The sequence below is a fragment of the Leptonotus elevatus genome, chromosome 10 (assembly GCF_054856555.1).
Source record: "Leptonotus elevatus isolate MCC_2025b chromosome 10, RoL_Lele_1.0, whole genome shotgun sequence".
Taxonomy (NCBI): domain Eukaryota; kingdom Metazoa; phylum Chordata; class Actinopteri; order Syngnathiformes; family Syngnathidae; genus Leptonotus; species Leptonotus elevatus.
In genome coordinates this window covers 23,886,066-23,909,628 of record NC_141248.1, presented here as the reverse complement: position 1 = coordinate 23,909,628, position 23,563 = coordinate 23,886,066, and the positions used below count along the sequence as shown (strand labels likewise).

The 23,563-nt window shown below is 42.4% G+C and overlaps 1 protein-coding gene across 1 annotated transcript; it reads right to left on the bottom strand.

Moving 5' to 3' along the window:
* Positions 1–2,544: 2,544 nt before the first annotated feature.
* On the bottom strand, positions 2,545–7,954 carry LOC147167702 (uncharacterized). The gene is made up of 3 exons (XM_086088174.1): positions 7,397–7,954; positions 5,667–6,244; positions 2,545–4,920 (listed from the first exon to the last, which is right to left on the bottom strand). Exons 2-3 carry the CDS (start codon positions 6,235–6,237, stop codon positions 4,364–4,366), a joined length of 1,128 nt encoding a protein of 375 aa, XP_085944300.1. The 5' UTR covers positions 6,238–6,244; positions 7,397–7,954; the 3' UTR covers positions 2,545–4,363.
* Between the last annotated feature and the right edge of the window lie 15,609 nt (positions 7,955–23,563).

Here is a 23,563-nt window from a genome sequence, read left to right as displayed (position 1 = left end):
CTAATATGAAACCCTAGTTTGAACCCCTAACCCTAATATGAAACCCTAGTTTCAAACCCTAACCCTACTTTGAAACCTTAGTTTGAACCCCTAACCCTAATATGAAACCCTAGTTTCAAACCCTAACCCTAGTTTGAAACCCTAGTTTGAAACCCTAACCCTAATATGAAACCCTAGTTTGAAACCCTAACCCTAATATGAAACCCTAGTTTGAAACCCTAACCCTAATATGAAACCCTAGTTTGAAACCCTAACCCTAGTTTGAAACCCTAGTTTGAAACCCTTACCCTAATATGAAACCCTAGTTTGAAACCCTAACCCTAATATGAAACCCTAGTTTGAAACCCTAACCCTAATATGAAACCCTAGTTTAAAATCCTAACTCTAGTTTGAAACCCTTACCCTAATATGAAACCCTAGTTTGAAACCCTAACCCTAGTTTGAAACCCTAACCCTAATATGAAACCCTAGTTTGAAACCCTAACCCTAATATGAAACCCTAGTTTGAACCCCTAACCCTAATATGAAACCCTAGTTCTAAACCCTAACCCTAGTTTCAAACCCTAACCCTAGTTTGAAACCCTAGTTTGAAACCATAACCCTAATATGAAACCCTAGTTTGAAACCTTAACCCTAATATGAAACCCTAGTTTAAAACCCTAACTCTAGTTTGAAACTCTTACCCTAATATGAAACCCTAGTTTGAAACCCTAACCCTAGTTTGAAACCCTAACCCTAATATGAAACCCTAGTTTGAAACCCTAACCCTAATATGAAACCCTAGTTTGAACCCCTAACCCTAATATGAAACCCTAGTTCTAAACCCTAACCCTAGTTTCAAACCCTAACCCTAGTTTGAAACCCTAGTTTGAAACCATAACCCTAATATGAAACCCTAGTTTGAAACCCTAACCCTAATATGAAACCCTAACTCTAATATGAAACCCTAGTTTGAAATCCTAACCCTAATATGAAACCCTAGTTTGAACCCCTAACCCTAATATGAAACCCTAGTTTCAAACCCTAACCCTACTTTGAAACCTTAGTTTGAACCCCTAACCCTAATATGAAACCCTAGTTTCAAACCCTAACCCTACTTTGAAACCCTAGTTTGAAACCCTAACCCTAATATGAAACCCTAGTTTGAAACCCTAACCCTAATATGAAACCCTAGTTTGAAACCCTAACCCTAATATGAAACCCTAGTTTGAAACCCTAACCCTAATATGAATTCCTAGTTTGAAAACCTAACCCTAATATGAAACCCTAGTTTCAAACCCTAACCCTAATATGAAACCCTCGCTCTAGTTTGAAACCCCAATCATGCTTTTTTGTTTTTCTTCATTCAGTTGAGTTTCATTTTGACGACGCAGGCACAGGAAGGAAGGCGGCTCAAGTCCACTCAGATGAAACGTGGCCACGGGTTCAGTGGATGCAAATGAGGGGCAGCACCAATCGAACAAGGGGAGAAAGTTGAGCGGCGGCAAAATTCCCCCGTGAAGTCACATTCTTGATTTCAAATGACGAAAAAAGAGAGATGACGTTTGTTCAAAATGCTTGCAAATGAAACATGCTTCTTTAAAGGCTTATTTCAAAATTTCGATTTATTTGGACTTCATATTGTTCACGTGTTCTTGTTATATTGAAAGTGTGTGCGTGTCTCATTGAAAGTGTGTTTTGTTGGCTCCAAGTTATCAGTGCTCGAGGCTTTTGCGGCACCTGATCCGTTCACTCGCTCGTTATCTTAACACACCTGACGCTCGCCTTGACCTCCATTTCACACACACATGTGCGTAGCCACACATGGTTGCACAACACACGATTGTCATGCCATTGCAGTGCACACTTTGCCCCGGGACGAAGCGGGCAAATCTTGTGCTGCATTTTTATCTTATTGGGCTCATAAAAAAAAAAAAAGACCATGTATACATGGTCTTTTTTTTTTCATGTAAAAAAATGTCCATGGTAAGGTTTTTTCTCCAAAAAATCACCAAGGCCTTTTTTAAATAAAAAAAAGTCCATGTATATAGTAAGGTTTCTATTTCTATTTTTTTATCCCAAAAAATCACCATGTTTAATAAAGCTTTTTTTCCAATTTTTTTCCCATGGATAGTAAGGCTTTCAAATAAAAAATGTCCCATGTATAAGGCCTTCATTTTTTACAAAAAAAAAAGTTGAAAAAAAATGTAATGGCCCAAAAAATAGGGCTTTTTTCCCCCAAATAAACATTTTGATGTAACGTTTTTATTTTATATATATATATATATATATATATATATATATATATAAAAAAAGCCCTTTTAAAAAAACAATCATGTGGCTTTTTTTTCAGCTTTTCTTTGTGTGGTCATGCTCGTGGGTGGGGGCGTGATTTTGTTTTATTTTGGATGTTTTAATTGCACAGCACTGATTGCATTTTTTTGTATAAAACGTGCTATAAAAAAAATGTTTGATTAAAAAAAAAATTACACCTTTTCTCCACAAATCCTAATTTGAAGTCAACCAGAATTGAGAAAAATTTTGGGAACACCACAATAGCCAGACTTTTGATAACTTCTTTATATTCTTGAAAATTCTAAAAAAAAAAAAAAAAGCACAATACAAAAACATTGTATTTGTGTGTAGACAACCCAAGCAGACATTTGCCAACTCTCGTTCTTTCATTTCATCAATAAAAAAGAAAAGAAAAAAAAGTGCTGGTGAAAAAAAGAACATCTTACAATACTCAAAAATTCAACCCCTGGGGAAAAACACAACCACAAATAATTTATGATAAAATAAAAAATGTACGTAAAAAAATAATCAAAAAGTAAAAATCTGTACAGCATTCTAGCTACCGCCATTGAGAAGGTGGACACGAGGGAGGAGGGGTCTGAGGTGGAGGTAGCTTTTCAAACTCATCCCTGCAGGTTTTTTTTTTTTTTTTTTGCTTCGACAAGCAACTTCCAGGGAAGACCGCAAAGCCGAAGCACTAATCCTGACCAAAAGTCGGCACACGCTCAACCAGAGGATCACAGCAGCTACTTCCTGTTTCGTCAACAGGGAATGTCAGCGAATGGTCTCGGCACATTTCGCCAAGTGGAACGTGCCGCTAAAAGAGGAAGTACAAAAACTCGAGGGTCACAGTGTTCCTTGCTGGAAAGCCACAAAAAAATTACAAAAGTTGGGCGTCAAACTCGAGGCCCCGGGGCCAGACTGGGCCCACCCAAGCAAATAAAGCATCAACATATTTTTTTTGCAAAATGGTTTTTCGCTTTGGTATGAGTTGTGGCAAAATTGTTCCGTATCATGTTTTTACAAATATTACAAGCATTTTTTCCCTCAACTCTTTAAAAATTTAAATAAAAATGTTGTACAGTGGACCCCATTACTAGCAAAAATCCATGAATAACTGAGTTCATTTATAATTAAATTATAAAGATTTAATGAAAGCCGAAAAAGAATAAAGGGGTCTGATAAAAAAAAAGACGCTGGAAAAAAAAACAAGCTAAAAATGCACGAAAAAGTGAGCGATCAGAGAAAAGAGCAGAGGATCAGGAAAATAAAAAAGTGTGGAAAGGATTTTAAAAAAAAGAAGAAGAAAAAAAAAGCCAGTTTCAGTTTTTAAAAAATGCAAATGAGCAGGGGATTTTGTGACTTTGCATACACCAAACAGTGAATATGCGGGAGGGGTCCACTGTCAACTTCAATATTTGGTTAGATCAATCGACCAAAACAAAAGGGGTTTGCCCCACCCAAAAGCATCATATGCCGACCTCCCCAAAAAGTTTTTTTTAAATGTTCGAATTGCTGCAAGCGGGCGTCTCCCCAAAAAAAAGACGCGAAGGCCATCAAAATGTGACAGCGGAGGGGTTGCTGGTTGCTATGGCTACAAGACATCCTGAATACACTACTTTTGCAATTTTGGTCTTAGGGGTGAAAGTTGAGGGTGAAGCTAAAATTTGATAAGGGGGCCAGAGTCCCCCACTCCCCCCCCCCCCTTTTGCACGCCACTGTTTCCAGCTGGCTTGTACGCCTTTCTGTGACTCCTCCAGCCTCATTTTTCTGCTTCACCCTGAAATTCCACAAACAAAATTGCAAACCGTTTTCTTTTCCTTTTTCTTTTTTTTTTTATATATACAAGTGATGCATGTTCAAGTTTCACCAACATGAACTGACCTCGTTCGTGTGTCGTCAAACAGTCAGCAGTCAAGGCATCGCAATGTGTGTGTGTGTGTGTGTGTGTGTGTGTGTGTCAAGTCTAGTGAAATGTCCATCTTTGTGCGCATTTGTCAACTTGTCCTTCCTGAAAGCAAAATGTCAATTATTTTGTACAAATAAAAAGTCACTCCTTCCACCCCCACCCCCTTTTTTGGGGGGGTTTTCAGGAGCGGGCGGGCGCCCGGAGGTGCTGCAGTCGCGCTTTGAGCTCCTCCTGCTTGGCGCGCAGTTTGTCCCGGCGGGCCTGCAGCCGGCGGGCGCCGCTCTCCAGGTCGTGGATGCAGTCTCTGGCCTTCTTCAGGATGACCACCTTGGACGCTTTGTCGTTGAGCGACAGCTCGGGGACGTTGTCGCGCAGGCGCACGAAGCAGTTCTTCAGCTCGTTGCGCCGCTGACGCTCCATCACGTTGTGCGTCCGACGTCGTTCCTCCTCGTCCTCCGTCTCGGCCGGTTGCCGCGACGATGCGTGGTGGTGATGGTGGTGGTGGTGGCGGGCGGACGACGACGACGACGAGGCGTAGTGTGCGCGGGAGCGCTTGCTGGACGAGGACGGCGGCGGGGAGGCCGGGCGCGGCGCGGCGTAGTTGTGCTGCAGCTGGATTTCAAAGTGGTGGCGGCGGAGAGCGCGCCGCTGCTCCTCCTCTTCCTCCTCCTCCTCCTTCAGCTGGCGGGACGACGGGCAGCGGCCGACCGTCACCACGTCGATCTCCTCCTCCTCATCTGCCGCAACAAGACAAGAATTTAATTTGGCACATCCAACTGCAACGTGGTCCCCAAAAGTTGCTCATTTATTTATTTTAGTTCCCATTACTTATTTTTTTATGAATTAAACTAAAATTCTACAATTTAAAAATATATTTAAATTTAATTTAATAATGTAATAATATTGTTTAATAAAATGTAATTGATTAATTTAAATGTATATTCAATTTATATTATCATTTAACTGAATATAATAATTTGATCATTTCAAAAATATAAATATATTTCCATTCCTTTGTGTTTTTGCGAATTTTTTTAATTACTTAAACATTTTGCATTTTTTTCTAAATTCTAAAATATTAATTTCTATTATAGTCCGTTTTATGAAGTGACAAATTCTAATATAGATTTTTTAAATTCTAAAACTAAGCCAATGTATTTTCTCCAACTTATGTATTTTGAACACTTGTAAATTAAATTATTAAAAAGCAAATGACACGACTTACAATCAATCGAAATGTATTTTACAAATTTAAGATACGAGTCAAATAACGACGTTGAACCACTTCCTGTGTGGTTAGCAGTCAGCAATGCCAGAAGTATGCATGAGTCATTACATGGGCGGAGTGTGCGCACACGCTTGCCAGTCACCAGCTCAGGCCCCGCCCACTGCCTTGAGATAAACGATTTTGCCGGAAGCGCGCACACGCGTGCGTGCGTGCGTGCGTATAGACTTGAAAGAGCAGAGAAAGATTTGTTCTCACCGGAGTCGCTGGACGAGTACGTGGACGCGTCCCCGCCGGCCGAGTAGTAGTCCGACGTGGCCTCGGCCGTCTCCTGGCTCCCCATCAGGCTCTGGCAGTCCAGCGTGGAGCCGGCGAGCCCCTCGAAGATGCTGGTGTCCATGTCGGACAGCAGCGGGCTGGAGCCCAGCACCGACGCCGCCAGCTTCTCCGTCGGGCTCTTGTCGGACGCCAGGCAGCTCCACAGGCCGTCCTCCACGCTCTCCGCCTCGTCCTCCTCCAAGGAGGACGAGCGGGGCTGGCCCCCTCCCCCGCCGCCGCTCCTGCCGCCCCCGTCCTTGTCGTGAATGAAGGCGCAGTTCCAGTTGAGGTGCATGTCGTGGTCCTCCAGCAGGATGTCGGACACAAAGCTCAGCTGGTCGCCGCTGGAGAGGGGCTTGGCCCCCCCGCTGGCGCCTGCCTTAATGGGGGGCGACTGCGGGGGAGTGGGCAGCGACTGGAGGTCCTTCATCAGAATTTGGCAGAACTCTTCGTCGAAGAGCAGCGGCTCCGAGTAGAGCCAGTCCTGCGACTGGGCGAAGCTTTGCAACATTTTCAGACTGCAGACCAAAAAAAAAAAAAAAAAAAGTTACAATCCAGCCAAGCAGGTTAAGTGGAGAGTGAAAGTGAACACTTGTGAGATCCACTCAGAGTGGGGGCTGCCTTTTATCTATGTTTACATCACTGGGGCTCCACCCCCCCCCTCCTTTCATGGCTGCTAACCCCCACCCCCACCCCGAAAGTAGCCCACACCCTTTTCTCACCACGTCATAGTAACAGCTGGAGTAGACGTGGGGGTGGGGGTCAGCAACACCTTCTTTGCACAATTTACGTTTTCAAACAGCTTGAAAGAGGTCCGAAAAATCACAACTCTCACTTTATACACAAACATTAGTTTTGAAACCAGCCGCGCTCGTCTGCAGGGCGTGGAGGTCATGTCACAATCACATGCTGGTGGACGTGTTGCATGCTCGTCGTGGACAACAAAGCCGCACTGTGTGCCGCATGCATTTTACACACACGCACGCGCACGCACACGCGCGCACACACACACACACGGTATGGGTACGTAATGATTGAATGGAAACAGGATCCAGGCGTGGAATTTATTTTTCGAAAATTTTGTTGCATCTTTCCACAAAAGACACCCACTCCGATTTACTCTCCTAGACGTAACGTGAAAACACAAAGCGCACATTTACCAAAAGTCGACGCGGTTTGTGAGCAATGAAGCAGTGAGTGAAAAATGTGCGCATTTCCTAATGAGGGTTTGGCTCTTCCGCAGCGAGTTAAAAAAACGCCCAGGTGCAGCGTCAAATAGGAGCCACGTGTGCGATTTGGGGGTAATTTAATCGCGTTTTAACCACAAACACCCACGCCGATTTCCTTTTAGACGCATTACGCAAAAAATGATGGTAGACAATTTGCCAAAAATGGTGTGGTGTTTGCGTTATTAAGCAGTTTATGAAAACATGTGCGCATTTCCTTATGAGGGTTTTGGATGCAGACGACACCCAGCGGCGTCTCTCCGCGACACGTTTCGCAACGCAACCCAGCGGAGGCTACCATTAAAAAACCCACGCTAGTCACCCGACGAGTTCCCACACGTGTGGGAACCGTTCTCCGGAGCTTTTCCCTCGAACAGCAACGGTTGTCGTCAGTTGCACTTTGACCTTAATCGTCATAAAGACAAAAAAAAAGACGTGTCTTACCGGCAGTTGTGCTTTCAAAGAGACAGTCGGATTTCAACAAAGTGGAACAAAAACATCCACGGGGGTCAAAGTCCGTCAAAGTCCACGGGGGAAGCAAGTGGCCGAAGAGAAGGACGACTAGTCGGCGGCGAAGACAATTTGTTGCGGTGTAAAGTTTGACCGGGAGCTGGGAAGCATGTTGCGGGACGACCTGGTTTGACCGACCGGCTAGCTGCTAGCACACTCAGTGGGTGTGGCCGGCGCGGCCGCAGCGCTTTTATCGACGCGCCTCGCCAGTGTCCCTCCGCGACGAAAAAAACGCGCCAAAACGTTACCGGCAACGCACCTGTTCGGAACCGATTATTTAATCATCGGCATGAATCGCACTTGCCATCGGGTCTTGGCGGAAAAACGGCGGTGGAGACGGCAACGTGGAATCTATCGCGCGAGGTGGGTCTAACTCGTGTAACTGGCGTAAGGATACCAAGCGCAAGCTGTGATTCAAGGAAAAGGATGGCGGTAAAAGTTAGCACATTTACACACGTGGACCGACAGGAGAAGCCGGGTGTCTCCCTGCCTGTCTGTCGGTCGGTCTGTCTCTCCCCAACGCCTGTCTTTCCCTTTAATCGTTATTTAAAGAGGCAGTACACAAATTGCCATTGCAACGCTGCATGCCATAGCACTCCAAGTACATTTGACTTATGAATAAATAAATAAATGTTTTTGGTTTGAATTTGAAAAAACTCTAAATGATACAGGGTTTTTCTTTTAAAATCCATTTTAAAGTTTAAAAGAAAACTTTATAAAAGAGTTAAAAACAAAGTAACATTTAATGTATTAAGAATATTTTATTCCTGTTTTTCCATGATTACATAAGTTAAGCATGCGTTTCAGTGTACAAAATTATTTTATTGTATGCAATGAAGGAGAAAAAAATCAAAATCTTAGTTTTTATAAAGTGCCTGCTTGTCTCTGTAATCGTTACTTAAAAGTGCATATATCTCCATCACAACACTGCATGCAAACATCATTCAAGGTGCATATTAAGTTGTACCTGTTACATTTCTGTATTGGGAAAAAAAAGTTTTATAATTGAAAACTTAAATTAAAAAAGTAGAAGAAAAAAACCTTTTAATGTCTTTTTTGTTCTTTTATTCCTTCTCTTTACACGATTAAGCTGTGCATCTGCCACAACACACACAATTATTTTATTTTAAAAAATTACAAAAGTACTTTCGTATATTAAAAAAAAAAGTTTTTCCGAATAAAAAACATTAACAAAACTAAAATAAGCATTCTCAAAAGTTCCAATCTTAACGGCAGTTGTGCTGCCAAAGAGTCCGGTTTCAGCAAAAACAAATGAGGCAGCTAAATGAAGCCTCAACCGTGCAGTCGCCCCCTGCTGGTTGGCTGACAACTGGTTGATAAAAACTTAATTAATTGTGCAGTATTATTTCATAGAGCAATTTAGTATTTTTTATTGACTATTTCCCATTTTATTCAATGATTGCACAACTTCTTTAAGGCTTTCGTTCCCTACAAGCACCTGGCCAAATACTTTGTGATGTGACTTGATATAAGTTTCTTCCTCCTGAAAGACTGAAAACGAGTCCACCTTTGTCCCAATTTTCTTATCTTTGCTCCACTTATCTGCCCCCCCCCCCCCCACACACACACACACACATAAAGCAGCATGGGAAGTGTGAAAGAGGTGAAGTGTGTCCGAGTTGGCATGAATCAAGCTCCCGTACCGCAACCCTCCTTCTTGGTCCTCCTTCCCCTCCGCCTCCTTACATAATGGACGGGAACTCTGTCGTCGTACACGTGCCGGGCCGTGCGGCCAATCAGAGCTGGCGTGGCCCAGCTGCACGTGAGTCCTCGCTTTGCTCCAAGGAATGCTGCAAGGAGACGCCAAGCCTTCCACTGCTGGGACCCAAAATGTACTCAAATACTGTTTTCAACATATGTGGCACATTAACACATCTCAATTAATCATGTAAATATAAAACAAAAACAACAAAAACATAAGCAAAAAATTGTGTTTCAGGCCCCAAGTTTGGAAAACCCGGTTAAAAATATAAAATAAATAATGCAAAAAAAACGCTTTTTTAAAAAAAAAGAAAGTATAACTTGATAATAACTAGAATAAAACATAAAATATATTTAAAAAATAGTGTTTCTTTTAAATCAGGACTAGATTTTAATTGTGCATGTTTTACGGCATACCAAATTATTTGATTTAATTCGATATATTGCCATTTGTGAGTCCCCTTGTATTGCCCCACACACAATTGTTTGAATTTTTATTTAGAACTTTATTGATATTAATATAATGTATTTTTTGTTCAGTTATAATTTGGAATTTTGTTGTTTTTTTTAAGTAAAAGGCATATTTTCACATCTCGTACACAATTACTAGGTTTAATATTACATATTCTTTCACGATAAATGTATTCACTTGTATTTAATGGATTTGAATTAAAACATAAATGCCAATTGAATTTGAGATGCTGTGCATGTGTCCCCCAGCACAAACATGCTCATTTGATAGTGAACGCCATGCATATGCTTTGTGTGTGCATTTATACTGTAGCTCACAATAGGTATAATAGTATCATATAAATATACGGCGGCCCTAATTGCTGCCTTGCAGGCAGTCTGGCACATGGAAGCTATTTCTGCTGGCTGCAAATGCAATTTTATATCTCCCTAAATGGCAGCAAATTGCAACGTGATCCTTCCAATTAAAGATGATGTTCCATATTTGTGATGCAGGCGAGGCGGGGTGGGAGGTGGGATGGGGAGGGGGGGGGGCATTCTGTAACACAAAGAAGGGAGGCGGCCCAGTCAAGAAGTGGGTTAATGTGCCACCTACAGGCTGCCTGGCAGACTGACTGAGTGGCCTGCTGATTCACTGACTCCGGAACAAGTGGCGGCTTTCCGCCTTCTTCCCTGCCAGTTTCGCCGGCAATGAATCTGCACTCGCTCATGAAACTCGAGTCGGCACAACTCGGCGTGACACAATGTTTCTTTTGTTAATGACGGATTGTGGTGCAGAGTAACTTAAGTACAAATACTGGATTGGATTAAGGGTAGAGTTGGGGTCAGGGTTAGAGTTGAAATTAAAGTTAGGTTCGTTTTAGAGTTAAGGGTCTCAGGGGTCAGTAGTTATGGGTTAGGATTGGGACTTTGGAGTCAGACCCAGGTCATTTGAGGTCATTTGAGGTCATATTAGCATTAGGGTGTAGTGTTAAAGTCCCTGTAATGTGAAAAGAAATACGCCTTCTAAATTTAACTCACCACTGAAGTAAATTTGAACGATTCCCCCAAAAAATCCTCTAGTATTTAAAATAAGGCACAGCAAACCTCAGAATTTGCGTCTACGCGCCGCCACAGATGTGCCGTCTATGAAAATAGAACCCATTATCTTCAAAATGCACAACGACATAGTTGGGAGTCCCTGTACATATATTCTGCAATTATCTTTAAACATGTATATATGTATTTTAATTGCAATTAATTGCATGACTTCAATAGTTAACTCACAATCAATCGCAAATTTTACATCTTTTCTAAATGTACAATAAAATGTACAATATTTCCCCCCCCCAAAATGTTCATAATCTTGTTAGCATAAAAGTGGGAAAATATTAAACTAATAGAAATATGACTGCATCTTTTAGTCATTGATACAGTAATTTCATAATAATTCATAAAATTGAGTTAAAATTGAAAATATGTACTGTACAGTTAAAAAAACGAGTGTGATATAGATTTGTGTTGAGGTCATTTTTCTGCCACTAGATGGCACAATTGTAAGACGCTGGTGACAGCTCGGTGCATTTTTCCTTTTCATATTAAGAGCTATCTAATCTTTAACATAAAGTAACTTGTGAAATTATGCACATTTTTAAATAGGCGAGGCTCCGCCTTCTTTGTCTAAATGTGAAGCGAGCAAGGTCACAGGTCATCTTTTGTTTCTTCTTCCTTGTTTAATTAAAACACCTTCTGGGTCATGGTCAGGATTAAGAGTAGGGTTGGGATGCAGTAGTTGTGAGTTAGGGTTCGGAGGCAGACCCGGGTCACTTTAGGTCAGGATTGGATTTCGCATTGGGGTCAGAACCAGGTAACAGTCGGTCAATGGGGGAACTCAGTGTAACAGAATACACAAGTGAGTGAAGTGTGATGCTAGCCGTATAGCATGTACATATATGTGTGAGTGTGCAACCACCCCAATAGTGATCTCGTCCTTATTAGGACTCTCCAGTCTGCCTGCTTGCGTTTGGCTTTAATTAGATTGCGGCCTCACACTTGGCTCACGAGCAGAAAGTCAAGAGCAGGCTGAGAGAAAGATTGTCTGGTCAACTGGACGATGGGAAGAGAAATGACTGGAATAAAAAAGAAAAGACAAGAAAAGAAAAGGTTTTGACTCGTTATCATCTAATACTTTGATCAACTCTGATCGCCTGGTGTCAAATTTGAGCACAACAAAAGCAAACATTTCCTGACAAGAGTTTTCCTCGAAACTTTCAGCACATTCCGACTCGTTTGACCACCAAAAGTGTTCACTCTTCAGATGTTTGCCCCAGTAAGCACCACAGCAAATTCAACAAAACGGCTGACAATTGCTGCTGACTCGCTGACTCCCTGACCCCACCCCCACCCCCCCACCCCGAAAAACTAGAACTGGACTGGACGTGGAACTTCCTGTCGGGACGACGCCTTCGTGCCAAGCAGATGCCGACGGACGCTTTTATTTCGAGACGAGCAGACATCTTGACTCATGTCTCAAGCGGCCTCACTTCCCTCTCCGAAAAATGGAAAATATCAAACATGATCCAAAATAAAGACGTTTTGAGAATGTGACTCACACCAACGCTTCTTCAGAGACCGTGAATAAGGGGAAAAAACTTTCAAGGGTGCATTCCAACATTTTTACATCCAAGTTATTTTTGAGGAGGTTGTTTGTTGACAGGCTCGGAGGGCGAATCCACCTGGAAGGGTCAGCGTTTCTGCTTTAAAGATTAAAGCAGCGGGTCTGGACTGCTGCTCGGTTACGTCATGCAGATTGGTAGGGTAGGCTTAGGTTTGTCGTTGGGGTTGGGTTTGGCCGTTACGGTTCAGGTTTATTTGGGGTTCAGTTCATCTTTTCCTAAGTGACGAGTGTGCTCATTGTTTTTTTTTGTTTATTTTCCTGAGAGAGCTCAGTATTGTTCATTCAGTAATCTTACTGATTCGACATGTCATCGTCATTGCTCTCTCTCTCTTTTTTTTTTCTCTCTCTCTTTTTTTTGCATGTGCGTGAGTATGTGCATGTGCGGGTGTGAGCGTGTGCTCATTAATTCACCTAAAATGTATTAAAAATCCCATACCGTTCACCTAAACCGAATACTTCAGAATCCAGCTTGTCGTGAAGTTGTCAGGAGACCCGAGGAAGGATCAAAGAAAAGAAAGAAAGAAACAAGTGTGCTATGTGTAAAGCGCCCTTCCCATCAAAGTAGTGTTTTTTTTTCAAGGCCGATACGATGCCAAGAGACCAATAACTGATATTTCAAGCCGATATTCATTTGTAATAAAAGAGAAAATATAAGTGCAAAAAAATATTTCAATTTTAAACATATCAAGAATTGACAACTTAAAAAAAATGGTAACAAAAATTGCAGGGAGCGTCCAGGGTCATCAGCATGTTGTTAAGTGAAATTAAAAACTAAAGAATAGTTCCCTAAAGTTTTCTATTGTCAATAAAGTTTTCTAACATTTTAACATAATTTCTTAACTTTTATTATTATTCTTTTTAAATAAAATGTGTATGGCGTTCCCAGTGTCAGCATCATTTTTATGAAGTGGAAATTTAAACAAATCCATAAATTAAAAGTTCCCTGAGTGACAAAAGCTCATTTGGGGTTTTCGTCAGGGTTTGAAAAAGGTTTCAAAAGATCTTTGCAAACAGCAAAAAATGGTCTGAATAGGTTTGAAATGTCTTTTGTCTTGTGAATATCTTACAAATGCTGATGAAAACTCTAAATTTGCGACGTGCGCAAGCATTCACCCACTCATTGCGATACCAGCGTTATCGGCCCTCAGATTGGTAAAAAGGCCGATGCCGATATTTGTCGCATCAGAGCCATTTTGTGAAACATATCCACTTTTCAATCGAAAGGCATCTTAGTGGCGGACCAGAAGCCGGGTCGAGCTTTCGCAGTAAACCGGGACCGGGGTGTGACGTTCAACACCGGGCATCTGCCGGGCCTGTTGCGCTCAAAGCAACTGCTTCCGTCTGTGTTGGTGTGAGCGCATACCGGGAGCGAGTCTGCAGATGGGCTGCTGTGCAACATCTGCAGCTTTACTACGCATCTTTCCAAGAACAGGAAGGCCGCGCGAACCCCCTTTCACGCTCGTGTTGTGTTCGGGGCAGGGAAACGCGGAGGCGGCGCCAAGCGGCCTCGTCCGTCACGTGCCGAGCGGACGCCACGTCAACCGCGTCGGCCTGAGCAAACGAAGGCCCCGATTTCATCATGGGAGTTTCACCTTTCATTCCAGTTGGAGCTTCACTGCGCCTAATGTCTCCATGTGGCCCGGGATTGACTGGCGACCTGTTTGGGGCCACTTGCCCAAAGTCAGTCCCATGAAATGGACGAAGGGACGGTTGGGTGTCGTCGGCCAACACATTCCCGCCTAAATTTACAAGCAGTGTCGCCTTGCGTCCACCCGATCGCTGGTGACATGGTTGCACATTTACTCTCAGCCAGGCTTGCGGGGGTGCAGGGAGAAGTGGTGCAAAAGGTCAACCTTTAATGTCTCAGTGGTGCATACGAGGTTAGCATACCAACTGTTAGCATGTTAGCATTAAGTCAAGTTTCATTCAGAAAAGTGCTTGTCAGCTTGTTATGTAAAAACTCAATCGAGCTACTGTAGCGCTTTCTCTGCTCAGGTTGCTGGTTTGCTACGTGCTAGCATAGCAACTAGTGGTGATCATAATTGATCCGTGGTCGGTTGGGATCAGGCCCAATCCGCGGATTGATTAGTGGGGAAAAAAAGTGCGCGTTCACAGTTGACACCATTCAGACATGGAAAAAATACTCAACGACGTAACACCGCTTACGCTAAGGCTAACTTCAAAATAAAGTTGACCAAATAATACATTGACAACAATGAAAATAGCCTTAGTAGACTTTTACTTTGAAGTTAGCTGACTTCCCTTTTAGATGGTCAGGAGTTCTTTGACATTATTTGACATTAAAGTTGCAACCAACATCAACACAACACTATCCCAAATTCATATTCAATCGCTAATTTAGGACGCTAAGAAAACGCTAATTAATTACGCCGTCATTTGTATGATACGGCAGAAGTTGCCGACGTAAGTGGCTAGCAGCTAGCTGTTAGCATTACCAATGAGTGTCCGGCTGATAGTTGCTTACTTGAATTATTTTTCAATATTATGGACCAAGGCTACTTTGTAATTCTCTGTCCATGTTTAAAGTGCCCTAAATTGCACGTTGAGGTCTTTTTTTCAATGCCCAATAAAAATAAATGAAGACAAAGTACTATTTGTTCTTCTTCTTTTTTTTTTGCTGATCCGAAAACGATCCGATTCGTGACTCAAATTCGTGATCCGATCCGAACTGTGAAGATCGTCATCCGTTGCATCACTAATAGCAACCGTGTGCATTTTAGCAATTCATTTTCAGTAGTTTTATCAATAATATCCATCTGCCATAGCATTGATCATACTCAAGTTGATATCTTGCTGTATGCTAGCATAGCATACGCATAGCATTTTATCCATTCTCATATAGTCTCTTACTCTCGTCTAACAAGTGCTTTTTCCTCAGAAGAATGAAGGGGGCGTGTCCTTGGCTTCGAGCTCAGTCATGGAGAGAGGGAACCGTGTAGGAATGTGTGTGTGTGTGTAAACGCATGAGTGTGTGCACATTTGCCAAATAGGGGAAGAGTCAAAATGTGTGGACAGTCTCTGAACTTAGCGGCTAATCTAACACTGAAACCAAGCGGGACAAAAAGCGTGAACGGATGGACGTCCCGTAGGTTTCGCTAGCTCGTTTCAAACTGACTGTTGCCGACTGACAAAACAAATCCAGACGAAGGCGACCACGAATGCTAATGCTAAAAACAACGCTAACAGCAAAGCTCTCCCACCTTCACGTTGTAGCTCACGAGCGTCTTTATTAGTGCACGGGGAACTTGCTTAATTGCAAGAAATTCACCCGAAAGACTGTTTGCGTGCCTCAACAGGGGCTGCTGTTTTGCTTAGCAACAGACTCAAATGGAGCTGGAAACCGTCTGCATGAATGACTGAGGTAATTAGTTACTACCCATTTGCTCCCTTGACAGGACAAAGTACAACATGTGCAGATTATTTACATGCTGCTGTTTTGGGTAGCGACAGACTTCCAATGAGCTCCGCACGTGTGAAAACAATTGTCATAATTAGTTACTACTTGTTGAGTGGATAAAGGAGAGGCGTTTAATTAGTTTTAATTAATCTTAGCTTACATCAAGTGGAGATTGTTTATGTTCCGATACTGTAGGTGCTGTTGTTTTGGTTAGCAAAAGAGTTTAAATGGGTTCAATAGTTACGGTCCATGTGAAGAGTTGTGACCAGTTTTTTTTTTTCTTGATGGGCGTCAAGTTAGTTGTTGTAGTTTCCAAGAGGAGGCTGCTGTTTTGGCTAGCAAAAGAGTTCAAATGGGCTCGTGTGAACTTGTTAGTTGCACCCAATTTAATTATCTAGTTGGGATAAGGCAGGTGTTGCGTTAGTTTTCAAATTCTGTACAAGGGAGACTGTTTACATGCTTCAATGGGTGCTGCTGTTCTGGTTACTAAAACAGAGTTGCTGTTTCCTGCTCCCAGCAAGAACGAAGAGACCATGCAGCGCGGCGCAGAAACACGAGCGCGCCCCGTAGACGCGCTTTAAGTTTGTCCCTTTTCTTCTGGTTACCCTAAAAATAACGCGGGCTGGTAACACCACTCCACCGCACTAACCTCGCTCTCCCACTCCAGCTCGCCTCCTCCTCCTCCTCCTCCTCCCGGTCGTTCCTCAAGTTCCTAGAATCTCGCTGCGGTTGTTCTGGGATGCCGTCCGCGGCTCCACATGGAACTCGCATGTGCGTCATCTGATTGGCCCGATGAGCAGAAGCCGGCCTTCCTCATTGGGTTGCCAGTTGTCTGCTGCTTTCTCTCTCAAAACTCCCACAAATCTGCACATAAAGTCTTGAGATTTTCATCACATGATTTGTTTTCGCTAGAGCGCTTTTAACAGATTCAAGGTTTCAGGGTCAAAGGGCAAGGTCACAGCAAGGTCAAACTGAAAAAACACAAAAAAAAAGACTTACATTTCCCCAAATATTTATCTGATCCTCTAGCGAGCCACTCAGCGAATTAATTTTTTTGTGATCGCTTGAGGTCAAAGTTCACAGGTAACAAATAACAAATATTTGGGACAAACCACATCGAGTCATAACTGATTAAACTGATTAAAGGTCATGATTAGGGTATTCCATATGCGGAATTATTTTGTTAGTCTGCCCTCATACGTATGATGTCAAGATGACTAAAAATATGCTGACACTCAACGCAAAAACATTTGCCATTAATCGTATACAGTCAACCCTGTGACAGGCGAAAATCCCTTAGAGTTTGTATAAAAAAAAAAAAAAATAAATAAAAAAAATATTTTTTTTTATAAAAATTATTTTTTTAAATAATGATAATAAAGAGAAGGAAAAAAAACTTTTTCCTTTTGCTTGTAGTCATGTGCTATGGATAATTTGCAAGTAGTTGACTCGCCTTGTGATTTGCAAATCAGCGAGGGATTTACTGTATAATTCATCTTACTTGATTGAATTAAACCCTTAAACAATTACCCTCCATCCTTCACATGTGCTCGTCAACGTCACACCCTCGCTAATGTCGTTAGGAAGTGGGCCATGTGATGAGATGTTCAGAAACTACGGGGCGTGTGTGTGTGTGTGTGCGTGGGCGCGTGTGTGTGTGTGCGGTGGGATTGAGGGGGCTTAACCTCATCTCAGTGAGACAGTGTGTCATGCTGTTGTGTGACAATAGCAGCAGTGTGTTGCAGTAACACAATAAGTGCGACCGGGGGGGAGACTAAAATAATTACTTTATGGGCTCAAATTCACAATCACAAAAAGTTTGGGTTATTCGGCGTTGGGGGGAAGAGGAGAAGCGGCAGTAAAACAGGCCAAATAGTCATGGAGTCATGAGTAAGGCAAGTGAATGGAAATGCCAAAGAAAATAGCACTCTAGAATATTTTACTTTATTAGAACATATTGAAATAACATCATCAAATAGTAATCATTTGTACATCATAAGGAATTAATTGCACCTCCTGGCTTGGCCACCGGGGGCAGTATAACACAGACATGCAAACACAAACGAAGAGACCCACGAAGCTGCAGTAATATTAGACTCGAGTGTGAATTGATTGAAATGTGGTTGTGGTTTTGATTTTGGCGTCTTTTGAACCTTAAAGTCATATAATCGAAGAAATGTGATCAATGTGTGTCTTTAAGATGTTTAATGACACCGCAATGGGAGTTTACCGTAAAAATGAACACGCAGCAAAAATAATTACACGCATTGTATGTTTAAATGCAAGACATGCTTCGTTTTACGTACATCGCCAGCGCTATTGCTAAAGCCCGTGTGAAATCTCATTGGCACGCTAACTGAAAATTAAAACAAGAACAACTCGAGACAAGATCAAATAAATGCGATAAAGAGATAAGAGGGACGCTTATTCATGGTTTGAATGTGTGCAAAGATGAATTGTGGTTGCAACGGCGTGAAAATGCAAAGAGGCGTGAAGTTCACGTCATCCTTACAAAAGACATTTTCTACTTCACAAAAAAAGAATAGAGTGTTGAGTGGTTGAGTTCTGGTAGTTTAAAACATTTTTTTATTTTTATTAATTGTCATTTCAATATCAATCAAAAATAATCTGGATTATTTTTCCTCAGGTGTACAGCAACGTTTGTGTTCAATTATTGTTTTCTTACACAAACGCCGCCACGTAGATGCTATAGGTTAGCTTGTCTATGGTGTTTTGAATTATGTGTTAGCTTTAAGCTTAGTGCAATTTATTGTTTGTTGGTCGATACGCCTCAATCGGGTTTACAGTAAATCGGGCCGAGCGAGCGAGCGATCGCTCGTTGATTGCGCAATGCTAACAAAAACGGATGGCCAACGTTTGTCTGAAGCGGCGTGGCGCAACAACGCCGCAGTCCTCGGTACCCGCTTGCGACACTGGCGGTCGTAACGTTCCAGATTAGGGCTCGCTATCACTGAGCGGCAGAAAGAGGAAGAATGAGAGGCGGAGAGCGGCTGCCCAGGCCCGGGAGGCCCCTTCCTCTTCCGAGTCATGAATGAAGCGGCGGGCGAGCGAGCGAGAGAGAGAGAGAGAGAGAGAAAGAGGCGCTTCCGAGCAGACTGAATGGAGAAGTGATGCGCTTGCAGACTGCGGGAACATTTTGTATCCTGCAGCCTTCCTGTTGATTCACTCGTTCGTGTGTTGGGAACATAACCTCCGCAAAATAAGGTAGATTAGGGTTTTAAGACATGGTTAGGGTTTCAAAGTTACGGGTTACAAGCCAGGATTAGGTTTGATACGAGACGTACATATTAGGGTTGTGAAATTTCAAGGAAAAAGTTACGCTTTTAAATGAGGGACGGGCGAGTACGGCATTAAGGCAATTCCAGACTTATTTGAAGGTATCGGGTACTCGCGGAGCCTGCCGATACCAGCCATCGATATGTAAGGCAAAACATAATCGGACATCGAGTCCTCCTCGCCAGTCGTCGGCGCTATAATGTGGCAGGTTTGACACGATTGATGAATCATCGTCCGCATCACAAAGGAAGAGCTTTTCAGAATTTTCTGTCAATGTGTTAAAGGAAATTCAAGTATGAGAGGTACCAGTACTCGGTATCGGTGAGTACTCAAGAGTGAATACTTGTACTAGTATCGAGCTGAGAAAAAAAAAGTGGTATGAAACAAGTTCTAAGCCATGGTTAGGGTTCCAAGTTTGGGTTACGGTTGCAGACGGTTAAACAAGGGTTAGGGTGTAAAAGTAGGATTTCAAGATAAGGTTGGGGATTCAAGTTTAAGTTTCAAAACCAGGGTTAGACTTTGTTTTCAAGCCAGTGTTAGGGGTTTGAAGTCGGGTTGGGGTTTCAAGTTCAAGTTTCAAAGCAGGGTTAAAAATTCAAATGAGGCTTTTAAAACAGTGTTGGGGGTTTATAATTAGGGGTTTTGAGCCAGGATTAGGGTTTTGAGATCAGGTACGAGCGATGTGGTGTAAAAGTAGGGTTTAAAGATAGGGTTGGGGTTTCAAATTATGATTTCAATCCAGGGTTAAGGTTCAAAGGGTTTCAAATTAAGGTTTCACGTCAGGGTTAGGGGCTTGAAGTAAGGTTTTAAGACAGGCTTAAGTGATCAATTTAGGGTTTCAAGTCAGGGTTAAGGTCTCAAAGTTAGGTCTCAAGCCCAGGTTAGGTTTTAGGTTAATGTTGAGGTTCATGGCCACGTTTGAGTTTCAAATTAAGGTTTAAATAATTTATTCAAGCAAAGGGTGAGGGTTTCAAATTAGAGATTGAATCTAGAAATAGGGTGTCGAGTGAAGGATGCAAGCTTGTGTTAGGGTTTAGGGAGACTTATGGTTTCAATGTCGGGTTTTAAGCCTGGGTTAGGGTTTCAAGTTAAGGTTTCAAGCGATGGGCTGGGGTTTCAAATTAGAGTCTCAAGGCATGTTTACATTTTCAAAGTAGGGTTTAAAGTCCCCACGACCCTTGTGAGGACAAGCGGTTAAGAAAATGGACGGATGGGGTTTAAAGTATGGGTCGGGGGGTTTTAGGATACATCTTGATGCCCTTCGGCACATCCCATTACTGCCTCTCACAGGTCAGTGCGGGTAATGCGGCCGCTTTCATGAGCGGCATCTTCACCTTCATCCGCTCCACTTGCTGTTACACTCAACTTGCACCGGGGAGAAGCCATGCATGGCTGAGTGTTGAGCGCGAGTACAAGAGAGACGAGACTGCGTATGATGGTGTGTGTGCGTGTGTGTGTGTGTGTGTGTATGCGTGTGTGTGTGTGCGTGTGTTGTTGCTGATAGCACTCTGCGGATGAACCGTGTGTTTTCTGTTTACCGTTGATAGTCTGATCATCACTCGGGATTCACTTATCTGCCCGAACACAACCAACCACTGATTAACGCACACATGCATGCACACGCACACACACACGCACACACACACACACACACACACACACACACACACACAGATACTGTGCAACTGATTTCCTCTGTAATCCAACACATTTTCTTAACTGCAACACACATTTAAAAAAACAATAAATATAAAACAGCTCGAGAAAAAGTGAAAGGACATCGAACATCCTCGCTGGGGTTGAAGTCTGGCGAGATTTGCCAACGTTTTTTACATTGAAGTGCAAACGGTTTGACTTTTGGGCCATTGGACACATTTGATGAAGACAGACGACGTCATTGGTGGTGATTGGTGGACTTTGACTGACTTTGACGAATTTAACTCTTATAACTCTACTGTTAAAATGAGCCACTATCAAGTTAAAGAACAAATATTAGCTTTTTGCGATCAAACTTGGCACCAACAGACGAGAAACGACTCATTTTGACATATGAAAACAATAAGTAGGTGTAAGAATTGTTCTCTGGATGCTTTCAGAATAATTAGCATATACCACCGGGTCAAATGGGCTCAACTGTTTTTTTTTTTTTTTTCTGCTATGAAACTTCACATCAACAGAATAGAAGAAAAGGTTACGTTTGACATATGTTCAATAAAAATAAAACAAGGTTAATAAAAAGCTATAACAATGTTTATTGTGTTGGTTATGGAATGTTAAACATTCCGGGTCAAATTGACCCATTTTAAGAGGGAAAAATGATCAACAGTGTCCTTGACAGACAATTAAAATGGTTCACGTTGACAATATTTTTTAATTAGAATGTTTTAAATACCGGAATGCCTTTGGAAAATTAAACCCAGCCTGGGTCAAATTGACCCATTTTAAAGTTTAAGAACTACAAATTAATAGTTTTTTGCAATTAGACGTCATCAACAGACAATGAAAATGGACCATTTAACATGTTTGCATCGGCAACTGTTAATCATGAGCTAGAATTCAATATTAGGGCGTTGTTGTTTTTTTTTAGCCCGGGTCAAACTGACCCATTACAAATAGTAGTATTTTATGATGAAACTTGCTTTGGAAAAAAAAAATCTTTTGAAAGCTTTAGGATCCCCCCGCCCCCCCTTTTTGGGGGGGGTTGAAGGTTTAGGTGGCTTCCCTGCAGGGTCAGGATTTTAAAGTAAGGTTTGAAGCCAGGGTTGGGGTTTCAAGTTAGGGTTTTAAGCCTGGGGTTCAAATCTTAAACAAGGTTTAGGATTTCAAAGTAGGGTGCCTGGATGAGGGTTTTAACCAAGGGTTAGGGTTCAAATTTGGGGTTCCAGCCAGAGTTGAGGTTTCAAGTTTTGGTGAGCGTTTCAAAGTAGCATTTTTCAAGCCATGTTTCAAATGAGGGTTTCAAACTTGGGTTACATTTAAATAGATTAGATTTCAAAGTTAGTGGTGATGAGTTGACTTTGAAATGATCATCTTGACTGCAATGTCAACCGCATGGAGTCCTTCTGGTGGCGCAAAGACAGACAAATGCTCGCAAAGCCGTCAAGAATTCCTCGTCAGGCTCCACCCAAACCGCTGGAAGCCGTCACAGGAGCAACCCCTGCACGGTGGTCTCTGCGGCCACACGACGGGAATATTCCCGCGGTGGGGGGAACAATAGTTACAGGCTCGTCGCATTCCGCGCAACCTTGGGAAATTGCCAAACCAAACGCAGCTTCTCATTTCGGTCAGCCAACGCAAAAAAAAGAAAAAGTCCATTTTGGAATTTGATGAATCAATTGTGTGGAAGAATTTGAGTGTGACAATAGACGACTGGTTTATAGACAAACATAGTAGCAGCTGACCTTGAGGAGACCCAAAATGGAGCCCTGCGGAACTCCTGTGACCAACTGCGGGATTCCTAAAACTGACCTCTTATCTTAAATAGCTTTCTGGCCAGGAGAAGTCAAGGAAAAAAGGTTCAATTTGACATTTAAATGATGAGACAAATACGATGAAAGTTTAAGACCAGTAGGGGCTCGAAAACGGAGCTCTGTGGAACGCCTTCAACATACTTGCCTGTGTTCGGGTTTTGAATCAGAGTTTCAAACCTGGATTTGGATTTTAAAACAATGGTTAAGGTAGCAAGTTAGGGATTCAAAGTAGGATTTTAAAGTTTAGAGTTTCAAATTGGGTTTTGAGCCAGAGTAATCGTTTCAAAGTAGAGTAGTAGTTTCAAGCGGGGATGAGGGTTTGTAGATGATGGTTTTACACAAGGCTCAGTAACAAAGTGTAGTGTTACTTTCAAATTAGGGCTTCTGGCCAGGTTTAGTGTGTTTCAACTAAGTGAGGATATCAAGCCTGGGTTAGGGTTTCAAATTAGGGTTTCAACACAGCGTTAGGACTGGAGTTCAAATCGGTTTTAAATAGTGCTTTATTTTCAATTTCAAGACATTATCGGGATTTCGTATTAGGGGTTCAAGCCAGGATAAAGGCTCGAAAGTAGGCTTTCAACGGACCCTTCTGGTTTTTTTACCATGACGTGGACTCCTCCTCAGGATGCGCTCACATGGATTTCTCGGGATAGGAAGTCTGTCATTACGCTTTGGCGACAAGCAAACTCGTAATTTGAGGGGGAAGGATGGGAAGACGGCGACCGATCCGCTCTCGCTTTTTTGCATGTGTTTGTGTGTACGGTGTGTGAGTGTGTGTGTGTGTAGACGGTCGTGTGGTATGTCATCAACACACTGCTGTCACTGACTACTATGTTACACTTCTTATTGTAACTGTACTGTAGAAAGTCCGAAAAATTCCGCCTTTGGCACAAGTTTCACCAAGAGACACAAACCTAAGCGGATCTGTCTATCATGAAAGGGCACACGAAAAAAGATCCGAGGAAACATACAAGAAATTCAACAGCAAGTTGCACATTTTGGTTCCAAAGCAGCCTTGTTGGATGAATTCCAAGACCAATCAAATCCAGCAGACCTTCGCTGATTCT

What these genes read in the sequence shown, in the direction of transcription:
- LOC147167702 (XM_086088174.1), bottom strand. Translation starts at nt 6,237, where the DNA reads ATGTTGCAAAGCTTCGCCCAGTCGCAGGACTGGCTCTACTCGGAGCCG. An exon ending in GTACTCGTCCAGCGACTCCG is followed by an intron (nt 4,921 to 5,666) that starts GTGAGAACAAAT and finishes TTGTTGCGGCAG; the next exon opens with ATGAGGAGGAGGAGATCGAC.